At 47.2% G+C, this 17,675-nt stretch overlaps 1 protein-coding gene across 4 annotated transcripts in view; it reads right to left on the minus strand.

The window, feature by feature from the left end:
* Positions 1-17,675, minus strand: part of PHF24 (PHD finger protein 24) — a 32,396-nt gene that overhangs the window by 9,338 nt on the left and 5,383 nt on the right. For 2 of the 4 annotated variants that reach the window (XM_055130437.1, XM_055130425.1), the window contains exons 2-3: positions 4,168-4,552; positions 2,446-2,631 (exon numbers count right to left, since the gene is read on the minus strand). In XM_055130437.1, coding sequence (XP_054986412.1) covers positions 2,446-2,631; positions 4,168-4,548 — 567 coding nt within the window. In that variant the 5' untranslated portion in view covers positions 4,549-4,552. Of the gene's footprint in view, positions 1-2,445; positions 2,632-4,167; positions 4,553-4,640; positions 4,669-17,675 lie in introns of those variants that run through there. The other 2 variants (XM_055130429.1, XM_055130448.1) reach the window with 2 other exon arrangements.

Raw genomic sequence — 17,675 nt, forward strand, 5'->3', positions numbered from 1 at the left:
ATTATCCCTGGCGGTGCCCAAGGGACCGTATGGGATGCTGGATTTCGAACCCGGGTCGGCCGCGTGCAAGGCAAATGCCCTACCCGCTGTGCTATCACTCCAGCCCCCAGAAGCGCTTTCTTGACCCATTTTTAACAAGCGGGAAAATGGCTGATCAGGCTGGGAAACGGGAGCAAGGTTTCCAATCAGCGGACAGAGCAAATTTTGCTGTGGAGACTGCCCCTCCCTTTCTAGTCTATAAGTTTTCCCCCTGCCATTTTTTTTCTTTTTTTCTTTTTGGGTCACACCCAGCAATGCTCAGGGGCTACTCCTGGCTTTGCACTCAGGAATTACTCCTGGTGGTGCTTGGGGGACCATATGGGATTCTGGGTATTGAACCCGGGTTGGCTGTGTGCAAGGCAAACGCCCTACCCACTGTGCTATTTCTCCGGTCCCTCCCTGCCATTTTTGAAGTGTCATATCAATCAAACAATTGCAGACGTGTGCACATGTACATGTGGTTCATTATCTGTCTGTCTGCTTGTCTGCGTGGAACACTCAAGTATTAGAGCCAGGCTGAAAAAGATTTCTCATCAGAATATTGAGCCTACAGAGAAATTTAAATTCTCAATCTAAATTTCTTATTGGAAGAACACTAAAGTATCTGGTATAGAAAGCTCATGATTTCAAGTAGCTAAGGTACAAGAACGATTGGGTTTGAGTCATAGCACAGCGGGTAGGGCATTTGCCTTGCATGTGGCCAACCCGGGTTCAATTCCTCCGCCCCTCTTAAAGAGCCAGGCAAGCTACCGAGAGTATCTTGCCTGCACAGCAGAGCCTGGTAAGCTACGCGTGGCATATTCGATATGCCAAAAACAGTAACAACAAGTCTCACAATGGAGACATTACTGGTGCCTGCTTGAGCAAATCGATGAGCAATGGGATGACAGTGATACAGTGATGCTGGAGAGGTCAAGTATGAAGATAGCTGGGAAAAGGTCATTGAACTTGACAATAAGGTCAGTTGTGACCTTAGGAGGAGCCAACTCAGCAGAAGGATGAAAATTAAAGTAGATTATGAGGTGGCTGAGGAGCCACAAGGAGGTGACAAAGACCTTTCAAGAAGCCTGACTGTGTTGGGGAAAAGAGAAAAAGGAGGAGCCTGGAAGAAACCTCTAAAATGCCCAGTGGAGGGCCAGAGAGATAGTGAAGCAGTAGGGCACTTGCCTTGCCTGTGGCCGACCCAGGTTTGTTCCCCAGCAACATATATGGTCACTTGAACGCCGATAGGAGTAAGGCCTAATCACCATCAGACATGGCCCCAAAGCCAAAATAAAGAAACTTCTGGAGAGTGGAGGTGTTGACGGCTGGAAAGGGAGCATGTAGGAAGGAATCCCCCTCCAGCAGTCCCCCATCGGCAGAACACTGCAAAGCAAAGGCCATAAATGAAAAGACTGGTTCTTGGAGGGGTGGAGTCTAGAGATCATTTGTAAAGCAGATGTGAATTTATGGCCAAGGTAGAAGTGTGTAATTGGCTGAAAATACACTTCTTTTTATGGACAACCCATAGGGAAAGCATTATTTATCAGACACATTTTCACTCTAAGCAGCAAGAAATCAGAACATTTTAAACAACAGATCAATAAAGCAAGGCTTGAACTCTATTTGGCAATAGAAGGAACGCTATTTTCCTTTTTTTGTCTCCCACTGAAAGTTGCAAGGATGGGGAGCCAGGGCCGTGGCTCAGTATTAGAGCACACACCTTGACTGTGTGAGGCTCTGGGTTTTAACCCTGGCATTGCCAAAGCAAAGGAAAAAAGGCACTGAGGCATTTATAGATAATGTGCAATGTTCTAAATCAAAAGACTTTTGCTACATCATTCACTTACTGACTACTTCAGGGAGCACACAGGCTGAATGAGGGCCTCCAGACTAAGGGGGTTTCCTGTTAGAGGATCTAGCCCCACCAGAAGCAGTCTGTTTGGAACTTCAGATCCTAAACTCTTAGAGCAAGCACTGCTCCAAGCAGAGTAACATCCAGGTAGGCAGTGGCCTATCTAGTCAGTCCTCTAACTCAAAGATTCTTGGGGGGGTAGGGGGGAAATAACACATATCTGATAGTACGTGGAGATAATTTTGGTTGGCACAACTGTGCGTGCGTGTGCGTATGCGCGTGCATGTGTGTGTGTGTGTGTGTGTGTGTGTGTGTGTGTGTGTACAATGATGACATCTAGTGGCCATAGAAGCCAGCAGCGATGTTAGTAACAATCCTATAAAGCATATAGTCTCCCCAACAAGGAATTACTGCGACGTGGCATGAAAAGCAGGTCCTGGTCCTAGGACCTGAGTGTCTATTGTGGGGAACCCTTTATCCTGGTTAGACTCCAGAGCTCTGAGACTGGGCCTCTGAAAAAGTGCCAAGTCTCTGGGGTGCTCAGCCCCCCTGCAGCCCCCGTCCAGGCTCACACAGTAGTGGCAGCTCCAGCCTGTGTCCGTGTGGGCCGTTTCGGTCACTTCTGCGTTGTTCTCTCCTTGGATGTAGCCCATGCGGCGAAGGCAGCCATCGTGGAAGACCCTGGAGCAGATCCGGCAGGGGAACAGGCTCTCGGCTGTCCAGACTTCACAGATGTCACACATCTCATCATTGACAATCTGGGGAAAGAGGTTAGGAGTGAACCAGGACCGGCCAGACCCTATAGTCCCAAGAGTGAGGTTGGGACTTCCTGAGCACCCTAGCGCTGAGTTCCTTTGTTCCTTTGTGTTTTGTTTTTGGGCATCACAGCTGGCAGTACTCAGGGCTGACTCCTGGTTTTGTGCTCAGGGACTACTCAGGGCAGTGATCAAGGGACCGTTTGGAGTGCTGGGGATCGAACCTGGGTCAGCCGTGTGCAAGGTGACATTGCCTTACCTGCTGCGGTCTCTCTGGCCCCCAGCCTAGCCTAGTGTCTTATACTAGGGTCACATAACTGAGTATGGAAGTTATTAAAACAATCTTAAATATTTCCTTTAAAATAAACTTCTTTATGATTTATTATCAGTAAGTGTTTGGTTTGTAGGGAGCCAGCGGATAGTCAAATACCCAGAGCATTTGCTTTTCATGCAAATGGGTTCCATCCCTGGCATTCCATATGGTCCCCCAAGCACCACAAGAAGTAATTCCTGAATACAGTCAGAAGTAACCCCTGAGCATTGCCGAATGTGGCCCAAAATATGTTTGGTTTGTATATATATATATTTTTTTCTTTTGGGTCATACCCGGCGATGCACAGGAGTCACTCCTGGCTCTGCACTCAGGAATTACCCCAGGCGGTGCTCAGGGGACTATATGGGATGCTGGGAATCAAACCCGGGTCGGCCGCATGCAGGGCAAATGCCCTACCTGCTGTACTCCAGCCCCTGGTTTGCATATTTTTATATAAATACATTTACCTGTGTAAAATTTTTATATAACTACATTTACCTGTGTAAAATTGTAAAAATTTCTTGGGCAAAAGGGGTTGCTAGTGGGAAAAGTTTCAGCAGCTCTGACCCTGAGAAACCGTTGCCCGGGAAGCAAGTGTCGGGGTAACAGAGCTTTGTCTCTAGAGTACAAGGGCCAGCAGGCACTTCTAGCTGCCTAGGTCTCTCCAACCAGCTTTCTGAACATGCACTATGAGTGTTTTTATTTATTTATTTTTTTTGCGGGGGAGGGGGGTCACATCTAGTGATGCTCAGGACTTATTCCTGGCTCTGTGCTCAGGGATCACTCTTAGTGGGGGCCATAATGGATTCTGGGGATGAAACCCAGGGTGGCTGTGTACAAGGCAAATGCCCTTCCTGCTATGCTACTGCTCTGGCCCCACTGTGAGTATTTTGGAGAGAATTCTTAGGCAGAATATGGACCATCCCCAGCAGTAGCTCCTCATTCCTGGGACCTCCTGGATCTCTCCCTTCCCAGTGTCCCACCTGCTCTCCCAGAGGGCTGAGCTCCTCACCCACTGCTTGAGACCCAAGTCCTTAGTGACAGGGCGACACTGGTCTCAAAAGAAACTCAAAAGTGCTCTGGACCCTGGCCCTTCTGGACCCTGGCTTTTGTATTTCACTTTGGTCCCACGCAGCCCTTCCTACCTTGTGCCCACCCCGCCCCCCCACGGCGCCCCCCTCCTCAGCTGGTCTAAGACTCGGCCACTCCTTCCTAAGGACACTCACAGCGTCTCTGGACTCCAAGCAGATGTCGGGGGGCTTGTCATCGTCCAGCTGGCGGGTGGGCCGGATGTAGGCGGGCGGCGTGAAGCAGCGGCTGCTCCTGTCCAAGTCCTCAGGCTCCACCCCGCGCCCATCTCGGAGCCGTTCCCAGGCGCCCCGCGGGACGCTGCTCTCGTCCTGGAGTACCGGGCCGCTGGCCTCGGCTTCTTTCTCCTCCTGCACCTCCTGGACAGAGCCCTCGACGGTGCCGCGGCGGGACCCTGGGAGCTCGCCTGTGCGTCGGAGGGAAGGTCTGTCCCGCAGCCCATCCTTGAAGGCAGACACAGCCAGGCTCACCTTCTGCACCTGCTCCACCGTCTGCCGCTTGGACATCAGCACCCCCATGGTGCTGTGGGGAGAGAGCGGGCTCAGTCAGGGGCTCAGCAGGGCAGGCCAGTGAGTTTCAGCCGCCCACCAAACAGGCCGCGGCCGCTCACCTGTGCTCAGCTCTTCTGGAATGCAGTCCTGGGTGGGGTAGAGAAGGCAGTTCAAGTGTGGCAGAGCCTCCAGCTTAAGTGGGGGGGCATGATAGGGACAGGGGAACTGAGGCAGAGTCAAACTGGGAGGGGGTTTGGTGCTACACCTGAAAGTTCTCAGGGCTTACGCCTGGTTGGGGTTCAAGGGACCATCAGGTTCCAGGGATAAAACTTGGCTCAGGGTCCCAGAGTGATAGTACAATGGGCAGGGCACTTGCCTTGCACATGGCCAACCTGGTTTCAATCCCTGGAACCCCATACGTTCCCTCGGGGCTTGCCAGGAGTATTCCCTAAGCACCATTGGATATGCTCCCCCCCAAATGAAATCAAACCTGGTTTAGGAATATGCAAGGCAAGTGCCTTAACCTCTTAGTATCTCTCTGGTCCCCACCCTCAGTCTAAACTCACGAAAAAGTGCTCACGCATTCCCTTAGTTGAGGTCTGAAAGGAAAACATTTTCCGCCTTTTTCAGGAATCCTTCTCAGGAGATTTCCCGCCCCCCCCCCCCCACAAAGACTTCCTGCCTGTTATCTCTCTCTCACTCTCTCCCCTCCCACTCCTCCGTTTCCCTGCTGCAAAGCAGCCTCACATATGAAACACATCTGTCTTTCCAGCACGCAGCCTTCAAGACATGGGTCCCAGGTCCCCGCTCCTTTGAGTCAGGCAGAGGCTATGGAGCCCAGACCTCTGTCTCTCAGGATGGCCCAAGGCCTGAAACAAGGCTGCAGTACCACATTTCAGCCCTCCATTAAGCACTGTGCACCGTCCATCCAGGAATAATCCATACCCAAATGCCTACTTTTTGAGTCCGAGTGAATGTGCTGTTCTTAGAAACCTTCTGAATTCGGGAGCCAGGAAACTACCTGCTCTCCATGAGGCCAAGGTAATGGCCTTTAGTGCCCTCCACCTCATCAACTTTTTTTTTTTTTGGTCACAAATAAATTTATTTTAAAACGCTTTTTATTTTTATTTATTTTTTATTTTTTTTAAATTTTTTTTTTTGCTTTTTTGGGTCACACCCAGCGATGCTCAGGGGTTACACCTGGCTTTGCACTCAGGAATTACTCCTGGCAGTGCTTGGGGGACCATATGGGATGCCGGGGATTGAACCCAGGTCGGCCTCGTGCAAGGCAAACGCCCTACCCACTGTGCTATCGCTCCGGCCCCTTAAAACGCTTTTTAAAGAGGTGATACAAGCCCCATAAAGGGTTGTGAACCACTGTTAAGAAGCTACATACCTTGGGGCCAGAGCGAGAGTTCAGGAGTGACGGCAATTGTCTTGTGGTCATATTCAGGGGCCAACGTGGTACTGAGCACCAAACAGGAGCCGACACACTGCAAAGCAATAAGCTCCTGTACCATCATCTCTCTGGCCCCTCTGTATAGTTGTGAAATAGACTTTACAAAGAGGAGCTTTAGATATATAGAAAAATTAAGACAATGATTCGTAACCACTCTTCGCTCTGGGTGCCTATCACAGAAGCTGGTCTAATGCAAACTCTATTGGCAAGTCTCAGGTTTGTAAAGCTTTATGGATGTCACGAACACATCCTCTGTTTTGCTATCCTGAACTGCTTTAGAAAGATCAAGATGCTGTATAGGTTAGAACTTCACTCTCCTCCTTTGCTTCCTCTGTTGTACCAGGGTGTAGCCCTAGCAAGGGAGGGCATGGCATGGCCGATGGCAGAGCAGACCTGCTCTTCCGAGCATGAAAGGTCTGGGTGGAATTCAGCAGGAGGATGCTTGCTTGGAGTTAAGTGGAGCAGAGAGTCCCTTTTAGCTCTCAATCCATTATAATCAAGGCTTATTGAACAGCACTATGTGCAAGGTCCTAACTGCTCATCCCAGGAAATGGGAGAGAGAAGAGCCTCGCCACTCAGGCTACTTAATATTAGAACTCAAAGAGGAGGAAGACAAGAAAGAGCAGAAAGTGCATAAGGAAAGGTCAGGCCACCTTTCTGGCAGTCAGAATGGATCTTGGTGGGTGAGTAGGAAGTTAGTACCAGTTCAGTTAAAATTTCTTGGACATTGGTGGGGGCTGGAGAGATAGCACAGCAGGTAGGGCGTTTGCCTTGCACGAGGCCGACCCAGGTTCAATTCCCAGCATCCCATATGGTCCCCTGAGCACTAATAGTGGTAATTCCTGAGTGCAGAGCCAGGAGTGACCCCTGTGCATTGCCAAGTGTGACCTAAAAAGCAAAAAAAAAAAAAAAAAAAAAAAGAAATCTTGGACCTTAACCAGTTATGCTTAGGGGTGAGTCCTGATGGGGCTCAAGGGACCATATGGGGTGCTGGGGAACAAAACTGGGTCAGCTGTGTGCAAGGCAAGTGCCTAACCACTGTTCTATCTCTTTATATTCTGAAGCTTTTGGGGGGAGGCTGGTGACAGAGAACAGGTTGGGGCCAGTTAGAGGATGAGGTTTAGAAGAGGCAGTGGGTAGGGGCAGCGTCTTTCTGACATCAGGGAAGGACAGGCATTTAGGAATGAATAGGTGACTGGAGAAAGGATAAAGGGAGACAGTATTATTTAATTTCCACTGCCCCCCAATTTTATTGTGCTATAACTGAGACATAACATTGTGTAAGTTTTAGGTCGTCAGATGCCTCAAAGATACCATACGGTTTGGTTCTAGAGCATCACAATGAAGCAAATATCCCAGTAAAACGAGTCATATGATTTTTGGCTTTCCAGTACACATAAATGACATGTTTACATTATACTGGAATCTGTTAGTATCTAATAGCATTATGGCTTAAACAAAAACAAAAACAAAAACAAAACCCCTCTGAGGGTGGGGAGATAGTCCAGTGGTTAGGGCCCATGCCTAGCAGGCACTCATCTTGGTTGAGTCCTTGGCACCATATGATCCCCTGGGCTTTGCTGGCTGCAACCCTGGAGGCCACTGAGCATTGTCAGGGAGTCCTGGCCCTGCAGGACCTGCACAGCACCACATCTTGGACCCTCGTACTGACACTAGCCCAGTTGGCTGTGAAGCTAGAGGGCCTCTGAGGCTACTTGAGCACTGTTCCCTTTGCCTCCAAAAGGCACATGAGGCAAGGTAAGCAAGAATCTCCCCTTCCGGATTTTCCCTGGCCCCACATCTTTATTCTAATTCTAGTTCTCCCGCTATTCCCATCCCTGCAGTTATCTCCACTGAAGTTTCAGATCTGTCAAAGTCATCCCTGAGCGCTGGGATCAGCGCTTTCCAAATTCCTGCTAATGCTGATGTTTTTACGTCCTCCCATGAGTCATGAATGTTATTCATGGCCTCCAGAATGCCATTACATGTCTACAAGGGAATTCTGCTCAGAACCATCAAAAGAATCACCGTCGACAGCAGCTACTGCCTTAGGAAGTGTATTTCAGAACCAATATGATTTGAAGAAGTTGCTCCTTGACTGGTGGGCTGTGAATGGGTGGTGTCAGCAGGTGTAGAAACAACACTCATCTCCTTGCACATCTCCTTCAGAGCTCCTCGGTGAACAGGTGCACTGTCACTGATCAGTACTATTTTCTAAGAAAAAAACATTTTCCCTTTAGGTCTCAACAGTGGGCTTAATGTGCAGTAGGTCATGTGCTTTAGTGAGAGGAGAGGGCCACAGCCAGGAATGGTGAGTCCTGGCAGATCTGTGTATGGGCACAACATGCCTCCTGATGAGTCCTGAACCAGAATGTTTGTGAGTAGCACAACTAAAGCCTTCTAACCCCCAGGAGTGCATCTGTAAGCACTTGGCTTATGGGCCACACTGGTGGTGCTCTGGGCTTACACCTGACAGTGCACGGGGGACCATATGGGATACCAGGACCAAACCCAGGTTGGCTGTGTGCAAGGCAAATGCCCTCTCTGCTGTGCTGTCTCTAGTCCCATGTGCAAGGACTTTGGGGGCTAATTAAAGGAGTATCTTTGTCAATGCAAAGGAAAGGTCAGGTCTGTGTATGATCCCTGGTCACCACAGTAACAACAACAAAGGGAAAGGAGGGGGGGGGAAATAAATGCATTATTAAATTCTGTTGCTTGGCACGGCTTCCTTTCCTGGCTCTTTCAGCTAGCTTCTCCATCAGCTTCACTTGTGTTCAGATGTTCAGGAGACTGTTTCCTTGAATCTCATGAACCAACCTCTGTGACTTCTGAAACACTTTTCTGCAGCTTCCTCACCTCTAGGTCTTCTTCCTCTACAGAGAGCTGGGCCTCTATTCTGGGATAGGCTATGGCTTAAGGGAACATTGTGACCGGTTTTAAGTTCTACTCGGAGCTGCAATTTCTCCATATCAGCACTAAGTCTGTTCACTTTCTTATCATTCTTGTGCTCACTGGAGTAGCACTTTTAATTTCCTTCAGGAACTTTTCCTTTGCATTGACATTTCGGCTAACTTTTTGGTGCAAGAGGCTTAGCTTTCAGTCTATCTCAGCTTTCATCATGCTTTCCTCACTAAGCTTAATCACTTCTCGCTTTTGATTTAAAGTGAGAGGAATAGTACTTTTCCTTTAGCTGGAACACTTCAAGGCCTGCAGGGTTAGTCACTGCTAGAATTTCAATATTGTTGTGTCTCCGGGAGTAGGAAGGCTTGGGGCGAGGGAGAGACTGCAGTTCACAGTACTCCAAGACAATTATAATAATCACATCAAAGTTCACAGATCACAGGTCCCCATAATAGACATAATAATAGAGTCTGAAATATTAAATATTTGAGATTTATCAATAGGTGACACAGAGACATGAAGTGAACACATACTGTTGGGAAAATGGAACTAAGGACTTGTTTAGAATGGGGCAGTCACAGCTTCGATTGGCAAAAAACTGAGCAGTATTTGTGCAGCCTGATGATATAGGTCTGGACAATGTGACGGCTTGATCAATGTGTCTTTTGTGAAATGCTCACCGTAATCAGGTGAGCTCGTGCTCTCTTCCTTTCACATAATCACCATTTTGTTGTTGTTGTTGTTAAGGCAACATAAAAGCTCTGTTCTCCAAGCAAATTTCAAGGACATAAAAATGCACTACTAGCTACACGCTCCAGGCTGCAGCACGGGTGCCCGGAACCATCTTACATCTGAACACTTGTACCCTCTGGACAACATCCCCCCTCCCCACGGCCCTCAGCCCCCTAGCAATCATAAATCCACTTTTTCCCTTTGTGTTTCTTGTCTGTACAGTCCACATATATGTGAAATCTGGGAATAAATAGGAGGAATCTGTTCAGTCTTTCTGTATGACTTACTGAGAAAGCAGTTGTTGTCTGGTTTGGGGGGAAGGCCCACACCTGCTATACTCAGGGTCCCTTCTGGTGGTGCTAGGGATTGAACCAGGTAGGTTATGTGCAAGCAAACGCCTTAATCCCTGTACTATATCTCAGAACCTAGAAGGCAATCTTAAAGGGACTGCCTAGAAGAAAGCTTGTAGCACTCACTGAAATGGGAAAAATGAACAACAAGGGATAAGAAAGATAGATTTTATACTTTCATTGTCTCTGGGAGCTTGGGAGATAAATCAGAGGGTGGGAGCACCAACTAAACCCTCAGAAGGCCCAGATTCAATTCCTGGCATCACATGGTCCCCCCAGCACCAAGTCAGGAGCAGCCCTGCCCGCCCTTCATCCCCCCCCCCCAAAAAAAAAGTGTCCTTGGGCATTTAGGTACAACACTGGCCTCTGCTTATTACTTCTCAATGGCTTTCGACAGCTTTCAGGATCAACTCTTTCAGCTCTGGCTCTTGTCCATGCGCTGTGAGGCCCTGGTCAGTCTCGCCTCCCTTCTTTGTGTTCCGGCCACTCCGGCCTTCTCTCAGTCTTTGCTTGCCATGCACCTTCTATTTTTGGCAACTTTGAACATTCCTTCCCCCTATTTAGTGCCTGTTGCTCTCTCAGAGCTTGGTTAAGCACCACTGCTCTTTGACGTCACTGCTGACTCCCAGGCCAGGTACTATCTCTGGCCCTGAGACTATGTAATGTTTATTAGAGGATTATGGCCAGAGAGGTTTATTTTTAAATTTTTTTATTATTATTTTTTTGTTGCTCTGGCCTTTTATTTTATTAAACACATTTTTTTTTTAATTGAATCACCATGAGAACAGTTACAAAGCTTTCAGGATTAAGTCTCAGTCATACAATGATCTAACACCCATCCCTTCACCAGTGCACATGTTCCACCATTAAGAACCCCAGTATACCACCCCTCCCCCCACCCTGCCTGTGTGGCAGATGATTTTCACTTTACTCTCTCTTTACTTTGATTACATTCAATTTTTTTTTTTTTTTTGCTTTTTGGGTCATACCCAGCGATGCTCAGGGGTTACTCCTGGCTTTGCACTCAGGAACCACTCCTGGCGGTACTTGGGGGACCATATGGGATGCCGGGGATTGAACCCAGGTTGGCCAAGTGCAAGGCAAACGCCCTACCCGCTGTGCTATCGCTTTGGCCCCTACATTCAATTTTTGACAGAAAACCCACTATTATTATTTGGAATTCCCCCCCCCCCCAAACAATCAGGCCTGCCGAAAAGACATCATTAGATCATTTGTTTTCTATTGCTGATAATGAAGAGCATATGATTTTGCATGGCCGTGAAAGTGGCCACGCGGTTTTGAAATTCTGGTATTTTAGTAATTATGTCCAGAGGTATTTCTGCCAGCAGCCACTTTGTTCTGTGATTGGTTGTGTGCCTCTGGGATCATGGCTGTTCGTGAGCAGCTGCTTGGGGTCTCATTTGGGTGGGGGGCAGGGCAGGTTCTGCCCCACCCATCACGAGATTTCCCATGTGCCCCATCACTGCAAGCTCCTACCTGGCCAGAGAGATTTACTGAAAAGAGATTTATTGATCGAATTCAGGAAATTGCTTAAGGTGTTAATGCCTCAGTGGATAATTATGATAAAGAAATCCAATTTCCCCCAATTGCAAATAAATAGTGGACAGAATGGGGACAGTTAAATTATGTTATAATGGAAGACTGAACAATGGGAAAACATTGATGTATATTTATTCCTCTGGAAAGATATTAAAAATATATGAACACTACTAATAAATAAGTTGTGGCAGGAACGATGGATGTTGGACTACTGTATGACTGAAATCTAATCATGAACAGCTTTGTAAGGGTATATCTCACAGTGATTCAATAAAAAAGTTTAACAATATATAAGATTAGAAAATTAAAAGAAAAAAATTAATTCGGACTGAAACTTAATCATGAAAGTTTGTATCTGTATCTCACAGTGATTCAATAAAAAAATGTTGTGGCAATGTTTACATTACCTACCTAATTTTTATAAGAAAGCACATTTTTAATCTTTTTGTGAATCTATCTAACTTTCCTTCATTGTGCAATAATTTTATAGTAAGAAAACCCTAGGGTTGGCAACCCAGTAACTTGTTTTAGCTCTGGAACTGTTCTGTGGCCCTGCAGATGTTATTTTACTGCTTTGGACAGCAGTTCTATCTGTTAATGACCTTATGTGGAATATTCAGCCCTAATATTTTGAATGTTTGTATCCTTTTTCATAATTTTGCTTTTGAGGGGGGCCTTCCCATGTAATGCTCAGGGGCCCCTCGGGTTGATATGTGGGCAACTGTGGGCCTAAAGACCTGGGCAGGTAGAGTGGTGCTGCTCGGGCAAGTGGTGCTGGGGCCCCCTGAGATGCCAGGGATGGAACCTGGAGCCTCCGCATGCAAAGGATGTGCTCCAGCCCTTTGAGCAATCTTATTCTTTTCTGAGGGGAGGGGGACATCTTGGGGTGCACCAGGCTTATTTCTGGCTCTATGCTCAGAGATCACTCCTGGTAGTACTCATGAGTAAGATGCTAGGGATCAAACCCAGGATGCCTGTGTGCAGGGCAAGTACCTTACCCACTTGGGCCCGGAGCTATTTTCTTGACCCTCCTTTTTCCTATTCTTTCAGAAATCCACGTGCTGTGCATGGCGGAGTGTAGGCAGGTATGGGGCCTGGGCTGTTTGAGAGGAGACTGCCGCCTCAGCTCTTGCTGAAGCTGTGGACTCAGTTCTCTGGACCGACAGTCCCCAGACACTGCCCACATGCCACATGAGCGCCAGCTGTACTCCACGGGTGGGCGGGAAAGTGAGTGTCCGATGCACAGTAAGAGAAACAGGCGCACCGCACAACAAGGAAGAATGCGAAGCGACACACAACCCCATCGCTGTGGTTAGGTCTCATGACCAACACTATTTCCAGGTCACAGCATTTTTGTGGATTAAACAACATTACATTTTTTTCCTTATAAAAAATAAGTTATAAAAGAATTTATTTGTTTTTTGTTTTGGGGTCACACTGGCAGTGTTCAGGGCTTACTCCTGACTCTGTGCTCAGGAATCATTCCTAGTGGTGCTCAAGGTGCCAAATGTAATGCCAGGGTCAAACCCCAATTAGTTTTGTGAAAAACTAACTTACCACTGTACTAGTTTTAGACCCTTGAAAATAAAATTTTTGGGGAGCACACCCAGTGATGCTCGGGGGTTTCTCCTGGCTCTGCACTCAGGAACCACTTCAGGTGGTGCTCAGGGGACCATATGAGGTACCAGGGATTGAACCTGGGTCAGTCACATGCAAAGAAAGTACCCTACCCTCAGTGCTATCACTCCAGGATCTAAAAGTAATATTTATCAAAGCATTTTTCTGTGATGAAAGGTAGAAATAACCTAAAAATAGGAATATACTGAATACCATGCTATGTATTCATGCTATGAAAATAAAGTGAAAACAAATTATTTAAACTAATAGAAAGACAGAAATCAGAGCAACAAATCTCATTGGTTGGATCCTGGATCCACCTGTGCAGGTAGAGAGTTTATCAGAGGTCCGGAAAGAGGCAAGAAACTATAAACTGAAAGGCTGATCATATGGAGAGTTCAAAGGTATAAGACCCCTGTAAGACCCCTCACACCTCTGACACTGCCTCCTCTGCACTTTCGGGAGCAGCCCTGGTGGCCCCCCAACCCTGCTGGGCCAAGCAGTACATAATGGTTACACTTGGTACCCCAAAGAGTGACTGCAGGGCTTCTGAACACAGAACAGGGGACTGTACTGCAAAAGCAAAAAAAGCAAAAGCACAGCATTTGTGACAAATATTTGGGAAGTAAAATTAAGTCACCACTTTTTCGGTTTGGTGACATGGACTATAAAATCACAGCATGAGATATACGGAAGGTACTAACTCTTCAAATAGTTGGGAGCAATCCCCAGCTCAGGAGTTGCTTTAAGTTTTGGGGAACATTCATAAAAAATTTATGTTTATGAGCAAGCAAGCATTCACTGAGGGAAAAAAAAACCACACTGAGGAACACTTTTTTTTTTAAGAACTGAAATAACCATATGAAATTCACTCTTTCAAGAATGATTCATGTGAGGAAAATCAGTGGTATGCATTTAGTGCTTATTGGCTTTTTCAGATAATGTAATAAGAGTTCTGAACAAAGACCAGCAATTAGGAGGGTTCCTCTGAGCGAACTGACTCATTAATAGTGTATCAGCAAACTCACCACAGGCATCTCCTGACACACTCCCATCCTTCTACAATCATTACCCTGTACAGGGTAATAAGAATCACTCTTAAGCTATGTCAGTTGTTAATGATGTCATTGAGTGGTTATGGAAATTTATCCTTAAAGGAAATTTCAATAAAGATAAAATCCATGAGCAAAACAAACATACAAATGGATGAGAAAAAGAAATCACCTTCCAGATGTAATCACAAGTTCTTGAATTAGTGCTATTCTTTTTTGTCTTGAGAGGGTTGATTTCTCAGGCCACTTTATGCCCACAAGGGCAGAAACACAGAGCAGAACCATTCTAATGAAATTACTAAAATCCAAACAAGACCACAAGTCATTTTGCATCGATATGGCTTTCATTCTGAGAGTAAGCTGAGGACACAACAGAATTAGATTTCAAGAGTGAGGTTAAAACCCTTATTGCTTAATGGAGAGGATCCGACCTGTACATAAAGCTTACCTTGATTAAAAGCAAGCATGCTGAAACGCACAGGATACACACCTGGGGTGTTTGGAGAATGAACAAAATTAGCTCTAATTTCTAGAGAAACAAGTGGTGGTGATTAATGATGGGTAAAAAACAAAGGCCTTGTGAGGAAAACCTGGTTTCTCCTGTGCTGGAGGAAGTCTTAGGGATAAGAATGAGTTTAAAGGAAACCAAGTTGCAAAGATCTCAAAGATTATATCTAACAATTACTTCTTTGGATGGTGGATGGAAGTAGCTGGGAATGTTTGCTTTGGTTTTGGTTTTTGGGTCACATCTGGTGATGCTCCTGGCTCTGTGCTCAAGGATCACTCCTGGCTGCTTGGGGACCAGATGTGATGCCAGGGATCAAACTGGGGAACGGGAAGCGCCCTACCTCCTGTACAATCTCTCTGACCCCTGGAATTGTTTTCTTATGCTTCCCTAACAAAGATGAAAGTGAGATTTAAATAAGAAAGGCACCACGCCAGGAATATGACCGTTGGGGGTTGAAGAGATAGAACAGTGGGTAAGGTGCTCACCTTGCATGCGACCAACCTGAGTGAAATCCCTGGCACCTGATCCCCCAAGCCCTGACAGTAGTGATTTTTGAGCACAGAGTCAGGAGTAAGCCCTGAGCAAATTTCGGTCTGACCCCAAAACAAAACAACAAATTGAAAGAATAATGCGACTGTAGGGGCTGGAGTGATAGCACAGTGGGTAGGGCATTTGCCTTGCACACAGCCAACCCGGGTTCGAATCCCAGCATCCCATATGGTTCCCTGAGCACCGCCAGGAGTAATTCCTGAGTGCAGAGCCAGGAGTAACCCTGCGCATCACTGGGGGTGACCCAAAAAGAAAAAAAAAGAATAATGCAACTGTGAAAGCATTTCTGGTACACAAGAAGGGTGGGAAAATTCTCAAGGGGCAGGGGCAGGTGTGGTGCAGGAGAGAGGGAAACGAAGGTATTAAGAGAGCCTGCCTTGACTCTAGGATCTGGGGAAATGAGAATAGAGGACGAGCAGAATTTTCCTTCAGGTAAAAGAAGTCTGTCCTCATGTGTTTGCCAGGCAGTAGGACATATGTGGGCTGCTTGGAATCTGTATGCAAGACACACCCATTCTCCGAGAAGCACATGCTTACAACACGGTGGGATTACTTATAAGGGCAAAGTGGTGGGAGTCGGAGGAGGAGGGGATGCTGCTCGGCAGGAGTGGTGGAGAGGAAAGGCAGGGGAAGGCAGCTGGGAACCTCTCCTCCCAGTCTCTCTAGGAAGATTCACAGCTGCGATGAAGCTGGAGCAGCCCGCAGGGGCAGGAGCTTCCGGGTTCTGCAGGCTAAATCTGAACAGAAAGCAGCTCTGTGCTTCCTTCAGATTTTTGACAAGGGACTGGCAGCTCAGAAGCCATTGCCTGGAGGTTAGGAGGGCTTCCCTAGGGAGAGACGGGGAGAAGGAAAGCTCCGAGTGGGGGTCAGGAAACCAGAGAGTGAATCGAGCAGGTGGAAAAAAGAATACCAGAGATTTTCACTGAAACTAAAGGGAGAAAAATGTACGGGTGGGGTGGGATGAGGTGGGTGGGCAGAGAGATAGGCATTACCATGGATAAGGAGCTGGCCTTGCATGCAGCTGACCCAGGTTTGATTCCTGGCACCCCACACAGAACCTTGAGCCCTGCCAGGAGTGATCTCTGAGTGCTGAGCCAGGAACAGGCCCTGAGCACAATCAGATGAGGTCCATTCCACCTCACCCTCCAAAAGAAAACTGTGGATGCTTTCCACTGCCTTTTATCCATCCACCTTTACTGAACCAAAGTTGCTGAGCTGATTGGGCAATGAAAGTTTCTTTGGGGCTGGGGATGTGATTCAGGCTCATGCACTGCATGTGTGAGGCTTTGGGCTCGATTCAACCAAAAAAAAAAAAGAGAGAAAAAAAGTTTACTGTGAGGATGGTCGACAGAAAGCTTCCTTCTCCTCAAAGTTAGCCAGAGAGAATGATCGGACCAAACATTCAGAGCCCAGTTCTAGAAACTACACCATCAGTAGCCCATTGTATTACATATGCTTTGTTTAGTGCCTGGAGATTCAGGACTTCTGTGGATGAGAAGAGGGAACCAAGAAGTAGTTACAGGTGGTTTCTTTGACACAAGGGAAAAGTTCAGAATTTCAGAATTCAGCCATTTTCCCTAGCCACAAAGGTTGCCTGCGTTTGCAGGGTGACTCTGTGGCTGGGCCCAGGGGAGGTTTTTTGCTTTAAGGGCAGATGTAGGAATGTGAGATTGTACCTTCTCCCTCCCAGGTTTGAGCTGGAAAAAATTTAGTATGAGCAGCATCTGAGCATCTGGGCGAACCATTTCAAGGTGGCTGACAATTAGCTCCAGGTGTGAAAAATGGAGAGTCTCAGGGCAAGTCACATACCTAACACAGAAACAATAAGGGGACATAACGGGGTGGAAGGTCAGCAGGAGCAGGGCCTGGCTATAGCACAAAAGAGCTCATTCTGTGCATTTTAAGCACATTCACTGTGCACTTCCATTATCAGTCTTGGGACTTTAAAGGAGCCAGAGAGGTAGCACAGGGCTTAAGGTACTTCTTGTGCAGCTGACCCTGATTCAATCTCCAGCACCCCATGTGGTCCCCCTGAGCACTGTCAGGATTGATTTCAGAGGATAGAGCTAGGAGTAAGCCCTGCTCACAACTGGGTGCCCTCCAATATCTTCCCAGACCTCCCACTCCTCCCAAAAAAGACTTAAACTAAAAACCATCACTGAACAGTCCCTTACCATCTGCAGATCTCAGAGAAAGCCCAAGCCTGAAGAGTTTGCCTATTTTCTAGTGACTGGGAACTGTTTGGTGAGTCCAGCATTTCCTCAATGGGTTCTTGGAACCTGGAGCATTTTCCTAGTCAGCCATGCTGTCTACTGGCAACACGAGCTTTTGGTTTTCATGTCTATAAAACCCGAGGGTTCTCCCAGGTACCTTCCATCTTCCCTGTCCTCCCATTTACCCACCACATCACACTAGCTTTGAGTCAG

Source organism: Sorex araneus, chromosome 1 (genome assembly GCF_027595985.1).
Source record: "Sorex araneus isolate mSorAra2 chromosome 1, mSorAra2.pri, whole genome shotgun sequence".
NCBI classification, from domain to species: Eukaryota; Metazoa; Chordata; class Mammalia; order Eulipotyphla; family Soricidae; genus Sorex; species Sorex araneus.